Below are 13445 nucleotides of genomic sequence, written 5' to 3'. Positions count from 1 at the left end.
TTTGCCTTTTTAAAGAAAACTGTGTACATTGTTGATTCCATTCAAAGTTCTAAGTATTACTGTATAAAGTGCCTTTCATTTAAAGCTAAATGACTCTTCTGGTTCTAGGAATAAATTAAAAAAATATTTTTCTATATAAAAACCTATTGGCCTGGAGTTAAGTCATTGAGTGTGTGTTTTCACTTATTGCTTGTGTGTGTATACAACAAATGCTTAACACTACCCTCTGATTCGACCACACTACCACAAATAGAGCATTAGTATTATCTATTGTTGCCTCTGTGAAGCCTCTTGGGGAACCCCTGGACTCTGTGCATACTATGTCTCATTTTGATATAGTATATACAGAGCTAGCTTCCTACAGCTGCAAAGCCCACCAATCCACATTTTTCCCTATTAAACATGTTTGGGTGTTTTTATGATACACAAATAAGTTCTAGTTCAGCGACCTCAAAACAACAGAAAAAATGTGAAACAAATATACTTCAAACAAATAAGGCAAATTATGAAACATTTTATTCAATTCAAAAATAAATGAGCAAATCGAACTTTTAACAATAAAATGGGAGCTTTTCAAAAGGGGGTTACTTCATCACAAATGTGACGGATATTCCATCGTCGTTTTACAATTCTGTTATAGCCTATGGGTATTGTATTACAGTGGACGGGATATCAGTTACGCTTGTGACGGAGTAACCCCTCCGCCAAACTCCAAATCAATCTCTTAGCTTTGTTACTAAAAGGCTAAGTGATAGATTAGATTCTCGAATAGCACTGTCATTTTTGTTCCTAGTACATACTTATTTTTTCCTCTGAGCATACCAGCGCTGCTCCAATGAATGTGACCAGTCCATACTAAAGTCCATTTCCTGTGGTTTTGCTGCTCCCATAAATAAAGATACCAAATTAAAGTTTAGCTTTCAATTTCAAATTCAGAGCATTTTAAAACTTTCAATTTTACTTCTTGCAGGGCAAGAAGGTTACATGCTAAAGATAACTTGTGCTCATCCTCCCAAGCACAGTCTTCACATGCCCCGTACTAAGTGCAATTCTGTTAACTGTGGTTCAGTTAGATCGAATACGGAGAGCCATAAAACGAAGGATTATGCTGTGAGATTCAGAAAAGGTGACTTAAATGACAACTGTTTTTCTGGTTGTTAACTAGAACAACTAGTAAAAACGCAAGGTAATATAATCTTGGTTTTGTCCGTTAACATACATGTTAATACCTCTATGCCAGAGGGTAAACATGCTTCAAATTGGGTCAATGAGGCTTGACCAAATCATCATAATGAAAACTTGCTGAAAGAGAGAGGAGTGGCTTCCTTTTGCGAGTAATCAAGAATAATACTCTCCCAGTTATTTATGCATCTATTTTGAGGTTCGGTAAATGCAATAACACGCTTTGTCCCTTGAATCACCAAAGCCTACTCTATCGTCAGTCACATTCTTTCTCTAAAAGAAATCAGTTCTAATGATATTAACTTAATAACATTTGAAGTCAGCAACAGGTGTGAGGTATAGCACAAACAGTTCAAAAGGAACTTGGTTTAACCTTGCCCCAGACTGATAAGCTTTTGGCCAATCGAGATGACTATTCTCCTCGTGCTATACAAAAACAAAGAGGGAGAAAGAAGGTTGTGGGGCTGGGTCTGTCCTCCTTATAGCCTATATGACATTACAACAGAGGCCCAGCTAAAAGAACTACCACAGGATGGATAGAAAAAGGGATTTTCCTGTTAGAAAAACCCTCACCCACCAGGGTTACCCCTTGGTGGCATGCTTCATCATTGGGTTTCTTCTTGTTACGCTACGTTGTGGAGTGTGCTACGACCTACGGGATACATGGGAGCACTGATATAGTCTTGTCACTGTGAATCACAGGAGGGATAGGAGTGGTGGGGTCTTGGGTGAGTTAAAAATACCTGCCTCCTAGTAATTCCAAATATTTAATAGATCTCTTCGAGGCGGTATGATTAAAAAGGGGGCTGCGGAAGTGGGGGATGTAATCTAGATGACTTCCTAGGCAACATGTTTCGGTGCCTTACCCCTAGGCTCCTCTTCAGGACCATAATGGACTTCATGGTGCCACTCCTAGTTTGACTTCCTCTAATGAAAGCATAAATAATACATGCTCAGTGATATGGCGCAATTCACCTAACTAATGTGGTGTCATAAGATGATACCCATTGTCTATGGTGCCTGTCATTGATACCTGTGGAAACACAAGAGATGCATAGTTATCATAGCCTCCATTTGTAATGGGCTGCTATACATGTTGTTTGTGGGTGTGGTGCCACCTATTTGCAAACTGCGCCCCACTCGTGGGAAACGGCACTCGTGAATATCAGGAATGAGACCAAAGTACTGTCACAATCAACAATACAGGACATACTACATTTAAAACGTTTAAACATGTGAAACACACCAAACAACACACGTGGTGCATGCGTAATTCATAAACCTACTCTGATATCATAGCTCATCCGGGTGGGTGGGGGGGAAGAGGGGAGTGTGCTTGTAGTCACTCTAAAGATTTGGCAAATTTTGAGAATCCATTCATCTTACCATATCTGTAGCGTGATGTAAACAATGTTCAAAAGGCACTTACTTCCTCAAGGTGACATTCCCGCTCAGTACCTAATGCTCACCTCCCCGGGGTCTGAATCTTGAATGCTCACTTGGGAGCCGAGTTTAAATGTACAGCAGCCCTTGCATCTCGGCACGCTAAAGCGTGCAGCACTAGACCGCTAACTTCCCCAATATGGTGGCCCCCTCGTGGAAAGAAAGGGGGTCCGCAATGACCCTAAAAGTAGGTATCCTTTGTGGGTTCCTATAATTGCACAGAGCTCATTGGGGCTTCATGGGCCTACAGAGGCAGAACTGGGGATTCCCTCTTTTTGATAATTATTTGGGAGTCTCTTTCTTGTGTTTAACAAAGGGTTACTCGTTCCCTTCTTACAATGATGGTGACGTATATGTGAGTGGCTAATACTTATTGATGAGGGCTTTGCTCTTTGTGACACTATGGAATATAAAGGCATGAGATGGACATAGGACCTTTTGCGCTGCCTAGGTCTAACATTCATTTTAGGAGATGTGTATCCGACTAATGATTAATGTGATGTTAATACTTTGTCAGCTGGCTCCAAGGTATGTTCTCATTGAGACCAATTTGGTGTGTGCATAATTTATAGACCCATCACTGTTCTTTTTCGAACAGTGTAGACTCACCATTAATCTCTTTTTGGTGTTCCAGGATAACCCACTAGTAGTCCTCCACTCTGTGTGCTTTCTCTTTGAAATGACCGTACATTTTAGTCGTAGCCCATCCACATCTCAGGTTACTCAGATGTTTGCAGATGCAAGTCTTAACCTTGCGGGTGGTCATCCCCACATAATGTAGGTTGCATGAACAAGTGATCGTGTATACTGCTCGCTAGGTGTTACAATTGGAGAAGTCTGTTATGTCCCATGTTATGCTGTTGTTAAAGATGACCTGTTTAGTGACCTTTGTTAGATGGCACTCACTACAGTTCCCACATGGATAATGTCCACTGAGTAGTGGTAGGTAGTTGATATAATCTGGTTTACTATGAAGATGGCATGGGTGGGTGTGTACAAGCATACTTCTAAGGCTGTTTCCCCCGTCTATGTGAAAACATGGGTTTGGGAATATTTAATTAGCCACTATTGAGGATGCGACAATGTTTGTTGATGATCTTGCTTACTTGATTGGAGGCTATGTTAAATGTTGTGATACATATTGGTCTTTCCTCCTTCTCTTTTTGTAGAGTGGTGTTCATAAGAGCTTCTCTGTTGTTCATGCGAGCTCCCTTCATGGCTCGGTTGATTATTCTTGGGGGGACGGTATTTCATAGCCTCCAGTTTAGATGCTAGACTCTGGGCTGTCCTCCTGCAACTATGGCATGAACCTGATCAATGGGATAATAGAATAGAGCTTTGGGCACCCAGAGCGCTGCTCACCTGTTGCAATGTGTTGCTTTCCCAGTACTCCTTGTGGGGAAGGCACAGTCTTCCTTGGCCCCAAACCTTGTTGCTTATCCGGGGACTGTGCTGGAACTACGGATGCCTCTACTGCCACACTCTTAAGGCACTCAGCCCACACACTCTGGAAGCGCTGCAGACACAGGCAGAGAGGCAGGTCTTCTTGTGATGAGGTCTTTTTTGCATTCCTTAGACCTCAGGATGGAACAGGGGGGCAACCAGTAAGCCCGCATGGATATTCTTGAGTTGTTTTGTGAGTTCTTTTTGCAGGTCAGAGGTCAGAAGCAGCAGGGCAGCTCAACGAGGCAGCAGTTCCTGGGGACAGTCGGGTTCAGCAAAGCAGCAATCCTTCCGACACAGCAGCCTTTACTCCAGCAGAGTTTCTTCTGGGTCCAGTTGTGTACTGTCTTAGTGGGTCAAGAGGCCCAGTACTTCTAGTAGAAAGTGTCTTTGGTGTGGGGGAGGACTGCAAAGGACTTCTGTGAAGTGCACCGGTCCCCCTTTCAGCTCCGCCTCGGCTGCAGACTATCTGTAGGGTGCAATCAGCCCTTTTGTGTGGGCTCTGGTCACTACCCTTCGAGATGTAAGTGTGAGCCCTTCCCAACATCCTCCCCAGCAAGAGACATCAGTATGCAGATGAATGCAGCCGTAGCTGGGTATCCTGTGTCATGGGTTCCTGAAGAGAATGCACAAGCGCCACTGTCACCTAACCTCAGCCAAACGGGTATTGGAGTTAGGTTGTAGGCACACACGGCAGAGAGTGCAGAGAAATGTCCACTTTCTAAAAGTGGCATTTCTAAAATAGTAATAATAAATCCTATGTTACCAGTAAAGATGATTTATTATTACCATTCCAGTGGTACTAAACATGATTCAGCTACTCCTCTCAGATCAGGAATTACACTTAAAGATATTATAAGGAAATCCCCAATGCTAGCCTATGAGAGGGGCAGGCCTTGCAGTAATGAAAAATGACTTTAGGAGTTTATCGTTACTAGGACTTGAACAACTTAAAGGTACATGTCCTGCCTTTTACTTACATGGCACTCTCCCCTATGGGCTACGTAGGACCTAACTAAGGGGTGACTCATATGTAAGAAAAGGGGAGTGCTGGGCTTGGCTACAGGTTTTATATGCCAAGTCGGGTGGCAGTGAGACTGCACACATAGGCTCTGCAGTGGCATGAGACATGATTACATAGCTACTTAAGTGGGTGGCACAGTCAGTGCTGCAGGCTCGCTAGTAGCATTTAATTTACAGAACCTGGGTAGAAGGTATACCTCTTTACATGTGACTTACATTGAAATTAAAAAAGTCAGTTGTGCATACACCAATTTTAACATGTTTAGGGTTGAAGTACATGCACTTTAGCACTGGTTAGCAGTGGTAAAGTGCTCAGAGTCCTAAGGCCAACAAAAAGATACAGCAACAAAAGAGGAGGTAAAAAGGTCTGGGGTAAGACACCCTAAGGATGCCAGATCTAACAATAAGCCTTTTTTTAGGTCAAAGTCTAACAGACGGCTGCTAACGTCTTCTGGGGGACATTCTGAAAGGTTCCCTGGCAATGCATTACAACCGTTGCTTACCATTGGCTTTATATTTTATAACTCACAGTTGCTTGCTTTCTATTTGCTGGCTGTATTTGTTTTAAGCTGGCCAGCTTGAGTTCATCCCTCCTGTGGAGCAAAGCCTATTTACTGTATTCTTTTGAGTGCTCGCTTTCTGTAAACAGGTCTTTAAATCTTGTTCTTGTCACATTTGCTGTTTATTCAAAGACGGAGGTCAAACGTCAGGCTCTGTCTTACAATACAGCTTGGTGTTTGCTTTTCTTTCTCTGACTTCAAAGTGAGAGGATTAATGTGACCATCTTGGTATGGAAAAGTTGTTTTTTTTTTTTTTTTTTTTTCTTCTTTCTAGCACACAACACAATTTAAATGTCTGGAAATGAACTGTTAAGATATTTCAGAATATGTCACAATTAGGATAGTACAAATTAAGCACTTTTTTGTGATTCCGTGATGACATTTCCACACATTACTGTTTGTGCTCTTTATACTTATATCAGCAAAAATGTATGTCTATGCAAATGTAATGTCATTTCAATTGAAAATATGTTGTCTGTAATGACACATCGCTACCACACCATGCATACCTCACTCAATGCTCTGCCACTCTGCGCCACTCTTATCCATTCTACTCCACACTGCAAAATGCTGCTCTGATGCTCCACTCCATTGTGTGACATTCCACTCCATTTTACGATACTCCATTCCTTTCTGTGATGCTCCACTCCTCTGTACTACACTCCTCCCTATGCCCCTCCACTCCGCCACTCTGCGCCCTCTCCACTCCGCCACTCTGCGCCCTCTCCACTCCGCCACTCTGCGCCCTCTCCACTCCGCCACTCTGCGCCCTCTCCACTCCGCCACTCTGCGCCCTCTCCACTCCGCCACTCTGCGCCCTCTCCACTCCACCACTCTGCGCCCTCTCCACTGCACCACTCTGCGCCCTCTCCACTCCACCACTCTGCACCCCCTCCTCTCCGCCCCCTCCTCTCCACCACTCCGCCACTCTGCGCCCCCTCCTCTCCACCACTCCGCCACTCTGCGCCCCCTCCTCTCCGCCACTCTGCGCCCCCTCCTCTCCACCACTCCGCCACTCTGCGCCCCCTCCTCTCCTCCACTCCGCCACTCTGCGCCCCCTCCTCTCCTCCACTCCGCCACTCTGCGCCCCCTCCTCTCCTCCACTCTGGCACTCTGGGCCACCTCCACTCTGGCACTCTGGGCCACCTCCACTCTGGCACTCTGGGCCACCTCCACTCTGGCACTCTGGGCCACCTCCACTCTGGCACTCTGGGCCACCTCCACTCTGGCACTCTGGGCCATCTCCACTCTGGCACTCTGGGCCATCTCCACTCTGACAATCTGCGCTCCCTCCACTCTGCGCCCCTCCACTCTACAACACTCTGCGCCCCTCCACTCCCCTCCAAGACACTCTACGCTGCTTTATTCCATTCTGGCACATTACTCCACTCTACGAGCCTCTACTGGTCCCCTCCACTCTTCGTCACTCTGTGCCCCCTCCACTCTTCATCACTCTGCGCCCCCTCCACTCTTCGTCACTCTGCGCCCCCTCCACTCTTCGTCACTCTGCGCCCCCTCCACTCTTCGTCACTCTGCGCCCCCTCCACTCTTTCACTCTGCGCCCCCTCCACTCTTCGTCACTCTGCGCCCCCTCCACTCTTCGTCACTCTGCGCCCCCTCCACTCTTCGTCACTCTGCGCCCCCTCCACTCTTCGTCACTCTGCGCCCCCTCCACTCTTCGTCACTCTGCGCCCCCTCCACTCTACGAACCTCTGTGCCTCTCCATGCTGTGACACTCTGCGCCCCTCCACAACACTTTACGACACTATGCGCCCCTCCAAAACACTTTACGACACTATGCGCCCCTCCAAAACACTCTATGCTACTTTACTCTATTCTGACATATTACTCCACTCTACGACACTCCTTCCAGGACACTCTGATTCCTACACAACACCGATCTCCCTCCTTGACACTATGCCACTCTGTTCTATGACACTTTACTGCCCTCTGTGCTACTCCACTGTGAAAATCTACTGCACTCTACCGCTCAACTCTGACAATCTACTGCACTCTGTGCCACTGTGCGAAACTCCCTCTATGCCACTCCTCTCTATGCTGTGCCACTCTGTGGCCCTCCACTCCCTTCACAACACTTGATGCCACACCACTCTGCCAATCCATGCTCCTCTGCTCCCCTCCTTGCCCATTTGCACCGATCCACTTTGACAATCTACTGCACTCTATTCCACGACATTCTGCTCCACTGTACAGAAATCTCTCCACGCCACTCCACACACCTTTACTCCATTCTATGCTGTGCCACTCTACTTTGAGTCTACTCTACAGCACTACTCTTATTCATGCTGATCCGCAGTGACGCTAATGGACAACATGAGTAAAACACATTGGCTTTGCCAATAATTCTTACATAGGCGCAGCATATTGGACTTGCCAATGCTTGTTTACCAAAGTGTCCAAGCAAATAAGTTCCAAGAGACTAGAACACTCCCTGTGTCACCTCACAGGAAGAAGTAAAAGCAGATTAAGATGTAAATTGGGGAATACAAAGACAGGAGGCCAGTCATGTCAGCGAGCAGGAGGTTATCTTTGGAAAGTAAACATTTAACTTTTGTGAGACTTTTTTTGTTTTTTAAATATATTGAGTTAAAAATTCTATAAAATGAGTTTTTCATTTGCTTACAAAACTTTGAGAGGACTCTGTTATACCTCCAGCATTTGCATTTTCTGCTTGTGTCTCCGTTCTTTCCTGTAACAGCAATAGTGCTAGCGGTTTAAATCTCATGCCATCTTCCACACACAAAAGCTTATGGTTCATTTTTGTAGTAAATACGCATGCATCCAATGCAGTTGGGCTGTGCAGTGCCTGACCTGATAGCATTTGAGGTATTTTTTGTCTTCAGTAAGCCATCCACTCCAAGGCCCGCTCCTGTATGTCAGTCTTCTTTTTCGGCCTTGCAGGAGGGTTGTCTTGAACTTTATTTTTACGGTTATTTTAGCAGACCATTTTGTGATCCATAATTTGTCTATTACGTCCATGCCATTGCGGTGTTAAAATGTAGCTTAGCTATGCATAAAAAAGGAAGTGTTGTGGAGGAGATTGAGTGGGAGGTGAGAACTGAGAAATGTTGATCCGGAAGTCACATTAATACTTTTATTACAGTTAAGTACTTGCTAGCGAATTCGGGCTTACCCATTCGTATAGCTAAAGGTAAAAGCACTGATAGTGTCTTTAATGACGTCCTTTAGGGCCCTGTTTTATTTGTTTATCTTTTCTTTTCTGACTGTTCCAGTTCTGAGTAAGTAGCACCGTGTATGGTCTGTAGACGTTCCCTAAAGCTTCACTTGGCATATTTAAATATGTGGTAGCAGAAGAGCAGCGATTTTGTGAAATAGAATTTGGGCATAAAAAGGATATTTTCATCTCGGCTGGATAACTTGCGAGCTAATTTTTTTATTATTATTTTTAATGTCGTGAAGTTTTAAATCATCATCGCTTAATTTTATTCTAGGTGATATTGGAAATTATTATTATGGACAAGGGCACCCCATGAAACCTCACCGTATACGTATGACTCATAACTTGCTGCTGAACTATGGATTGTACAGAAAAATGGAAATATATGTAAGTGTGCTGTTGAGTTTTAATGTATTGCAGTTCCTTTTATTCAAAGGTAATTGAATGCACATTACTAATTAAGCGGCGTTCTTTATTATTTCTGTTTTGCAGCGACCTCATAAGGCTACTGCTGAAGAAATGACCAAATATCACAGTGACGAATATATCAAATTTCTACGATCAATAAGGCCAGACAACATGTCTGAATACAGCAAGCAAATGCAGAGATGTAAGTCCTGGTGGTGTTTCAATGATAAAACAGTAGATGAGAAGAATAGAAGAACAGGACTTCCAAAAAGCACACTTTTTTTTTTTTTTTTTTTTCCTGTGGCAAGTAACATGGTATACTTGAGCTCTTCTCTGTTAAGAGCCAAGCTAATATTCGTTACTGCTAGAACAAACACTAGTTTTAATGTGAGATCTGCTCTAAAGACCTCTGCTTACCAAAAATTCAGGAATTATTTCACCTTCCAACAGCCTCTACTCTGCACAGTATTTTTTTATGTTACAGCTTCTCCTTAGCTCCCTGAGGCAACTTTAGTATCATTCCTCTGCTGCATAAGGAAGGTTCTCCTATGTATGTCGGATTCTGTTTCTTGAATAGTGGTTATTTTCAGATATTCAAAATATTTCATTTTAACGTACTTTTTTTTTTTTTTTTCTAAACTGTTTTTATTAAGTTTTAAAAACTGCAAACCAACAAAAACATACAGTACAGTACAGTGCAGGCTACAGCAAAGCAAGACGTTTTCATTACACAAGGGTGCCCAAGGGCATGCACACCAGAGTTCCAGTCAATAGAGAGTTATAACCTCTGCACCGATCTTATCCTCTATCCCACCTTCCCGACCCATAGCCTTATGAGACCAGGCTTTAAACAACTTATGCATGTAGGAGTATATTGAAACCACAGTTGGTCGCCACTTGTTCATAGGGGGAGGTGTGTATCTCCATCCCCCACTATCTCATCGCTGCTTACATAGCTTACATCCTCCCCACCAGTGAACCGCTCCAGCAGTGCACCCCAAGCCGCCACATCTGCAAGTGCCCTCTCATCACTTCGTGCGAAGCGCATATGCTGCCCCTCTTCTGCTCCCCACTCTAGCAGATCTCGCAGCCAGCTGGGGGGAGTCTGATTCCGCGTACTCCTCCAACCAGTTGCTACTCTACGCTTGGCCAGTACCAACGCTGGCTGCACCAATTTATACACAACTCCCTTACCCCGTGGCTTACGCACCACTCCCAGGATACAAGGCATCGGGGTTGCCTCCAATTCCAGTCCTGTAGCCTCCTCAATCACTACTATCACACCAAACTCACCACAACGAGGGCAGCATGCCCCATGGCTTGGGTCAATCCTATTTAGTCTACTGGGTGTGAGATATGTTCTGTGTACAAAGTTGAAATGCAACAGCTTTGACCTGTGGTTACATGACACAGTTCGGACCAACGACAAGGCTGCATCCCAATCAGCATCCCCTAAGGGCTGCCCAAATCAGATTCCCATGCTCTACGTCCTGCACTTATCACTCACGGTTGGCCTCCCGTAGGGCTTTATAAAACTGAGTAATCAAGTGTGTCTCCTCACCCCTATTAATCAATCCATTTAATACCGATGATGCCCTAGGGGCGACCGGAAAACCGTCCCAGATCCCACGTGCCACGCTCTCAATTTTGGCATATTGCAGAAACTGGCCAGAACCCAACTCAAGCAGATCCTGAGCATTAGTAAATGATAAAAATTCACCATTAGGTATAGATCACCAGCCACCTCACAACCTCCCAATCTCCAGGCCTCTACAGACATTGTCCTCACCATATCCCAAAATGGGGCCAGATCCCATATCTTTAACTCCCTGTCAAAAGGGGCTCGTCTGAGCACATGCTTCACCACCTATTCCCAGATCCCAGCGGTAGTCTGTACTAGATATGGCGCAGTGTGATCAGACCTACCCCGACATCAGATTATGCACCAGTGACCGCCCATCACACATACCATCATACAACCTCTTTTCCCAGCTATCAGCCTCTGTCATCCATTTGGCTGTACATTGCAAGTGTGCTGCATAGTAGTAGTATCTAATGTTGGGGATCGGTAATCCTCCCCCTTTATATCCCCCTGCAACACGGACACCGCCACCCTGCTCCGCTGACTGGCCCATAGTAGGGAAATCAGCAAACTGTCCAAGCGACGAAAAAGCCACGCTGCCAACTAATACAAAGAGTGCTGTACCAGATATAAGCACCGGGGCAAGAACACCATCTTTGCCACTGCTGCCCGACCCATAACAGAGAGAGGCAACCTACTCCAAAAGGAAACCGAACGTTCCAGGCCCATCACTACTCGCTCAACATTGTGTGTATTATACGCATCCACAGAGTTAGTGACCCAGATACCCAAGTACCTGAAACTCTCCACCTCCCACCAAAGCCCTGCCCCAGGAAGCTCCGCTTGTGGAACCCCAATGAAGGACCCCAAGGGAACAGGAGAGATTATTATTATTATTATTATTTTTAATTTATTTATTTTCATGTTAATCTTGAGACCAGAGACAGCCCTAAAAGCATTCAACCTCTGCAGCAGCACTTGTACCGAGACACGGGGATCCCGTACATACACCAATGCATCATAAGCATACATGAAAATTACATGTGTGGCCCATCCCCCTGAAATCCCCCACTGCACCATTTCCTCACGAAGCCAGATCGCTAGAGGCTCCACCGCTAGAGAAAACAGAAGAGGCGAGAGTGGGCATCCCTGTCGTATACCCCTGCCTACCTCCCAGGTGTTCGATATCTCTCCCCCCACACGTACTTGAGCAGTTGGAGCAGTATACAGCAGTCGAAACCCGAGCAAAAACCCCATGCCCTGCAATACCTCCAATAGATATCCCCAATAGATATCCCCGCTCTACTGTGTCAAAGGCTTTTTCCAAGTCAAGAGACACCAGCGCCAATTCTGTCACCACTCCTTTGGTCTAATGCAGGATATGTGCCAAGTGATGCAAATTATAGGACGTACTATGACCAGGAATTAACCCACATTGGGCCTCATGTACCAAACCCTGAATCACGCCCTGGAGCCGAGTGGCTACAATCTTACAGAGTATCTTGACATCACTATTTAACATGGTAAGCAGGTAATATGAGGAAGGGTCCGCGGCATCCCCCCCGCTTAAGCAACTAACACACTATACCCTGACGCATGGTGTCCGGCAACATACCATGCCCACGTGCCTCCTCAAAGACCTGCAGGAGATTTTCCCGTAATGTGAAAGAAAATGCTTGATAAAACTCAACAGGAAAACCCTCACTGCTGGGAGATTTGGATTTTGCCATTGCCGCCACTGCCTCTCCCACCACCTCCACAGTGATCGGGAGCTCAAGACCACCCCTACTCTGGGGGTCGAAGCTCGGGAGCCGCATCTGCCGCAGAAACTCCCCCACTCCTTCCTCCGCCAATACAGCACCAGCCCTTGAGACCCTCTGGAGGTGGGATGCTAATTCCCTTAGTATGTCTGTACGCCCCATGAGCAGTTCACCCTCCGTGTTTCTAATATGCAGTATGGGCGGGGTTTCCCCCTCCCGTTTTAGGATCCATGCTAAAAGTTCGCCAGATTTATCTCCCTCTCAATGCAGTCGCTTCCTATACCCTCTTAGCGTTGTCCGGCTTAGTGCATCCCAACAAGCATCAACCTCCTTGTATAACCTAAGATCCTCCCTCCCAGCTGTGCTCACTTCAGGTGGCTGCTGCTGCATTTCACCCCCAGTTTCACCTCTAGGTCTGTAAGATCCCGCTCCAGTTGTCTCCGCACCCCGCCCACCATGCTTATGCACTCTCCCAGAATGACTGCCTTCATAGCCTCTCACTCCAGGCCCGAGACTCAGTCGTGTTCCAATTCAATTCCATATATTGTTTTATGGCTTCACCCACCCTCTCCCAACATACCAGATCGGTAAGTAAATCTGCAGGCTTACGCCAGCCTCAAGCTGTGCTGGTGACAACCTCTCCCCATTGTAGTTGCACCGCACTGGCACGTGATCAGACCAGAACCGACCCATATGAGTGACATCCAGGACATGTGAGCTGTTGAGAGACCACCCAGCAGAAACTTGTCTAGTCAAGTGTGAGTATTATGTGTTCTGGCGTGACCAGTGTATTCCCTGCCCTCTGGGTGCAGTTCCCTCCAGCCATCCCACAGTCCCAGGTGTGT

The 13445-nt window shown here is 45.8% G+C and overlaps 1 protein-coding gene across 1 annotated transcript in view; it reads left to right on the top strand.

Moving 5' to 3' along the window:
* The window catches only part of HDAC2 (histone deacetylase 2), a 169529-nt gene that overhangs the window by 14690 nt on the left and 141394 nt on the right, over positions 1-13445 (top strand). Inside the window, exons 2-3 of the mRNA XM_069234546.1 lie at positions 9125-9237; positions 9343-9460. Coding sequence (XP_069090647.1) covers positions 9125-9237; positions 9343-9460 — 231 coding nt within the window. The remainder of the gene's footprint in view (positions 1-9124; positions 9238-9342; positions 9461-13445) is intronic.

This window comes from Pleurodeles waltl, chromosome 5, assembly GCF_031143425.1.
Source record: "Pleurodeles waltl isolate 20211129_DDA chromosome 5, aPleWal1.hap1.20221129, whole genome shotgun sequence".
Taxonomy (NCBI): domain Eukaryota; kingdom Metazoa; phylum Chordata; class Amphibia; order Caudata; family Salamandridae; genus Pleurodeles; species Pleurodeles waltl.
The sequence above is the reverse complement of the archived record's forward strand: the minus strand, read 5'-3'. Positions and strand labels throughout refer to the sequence as shown.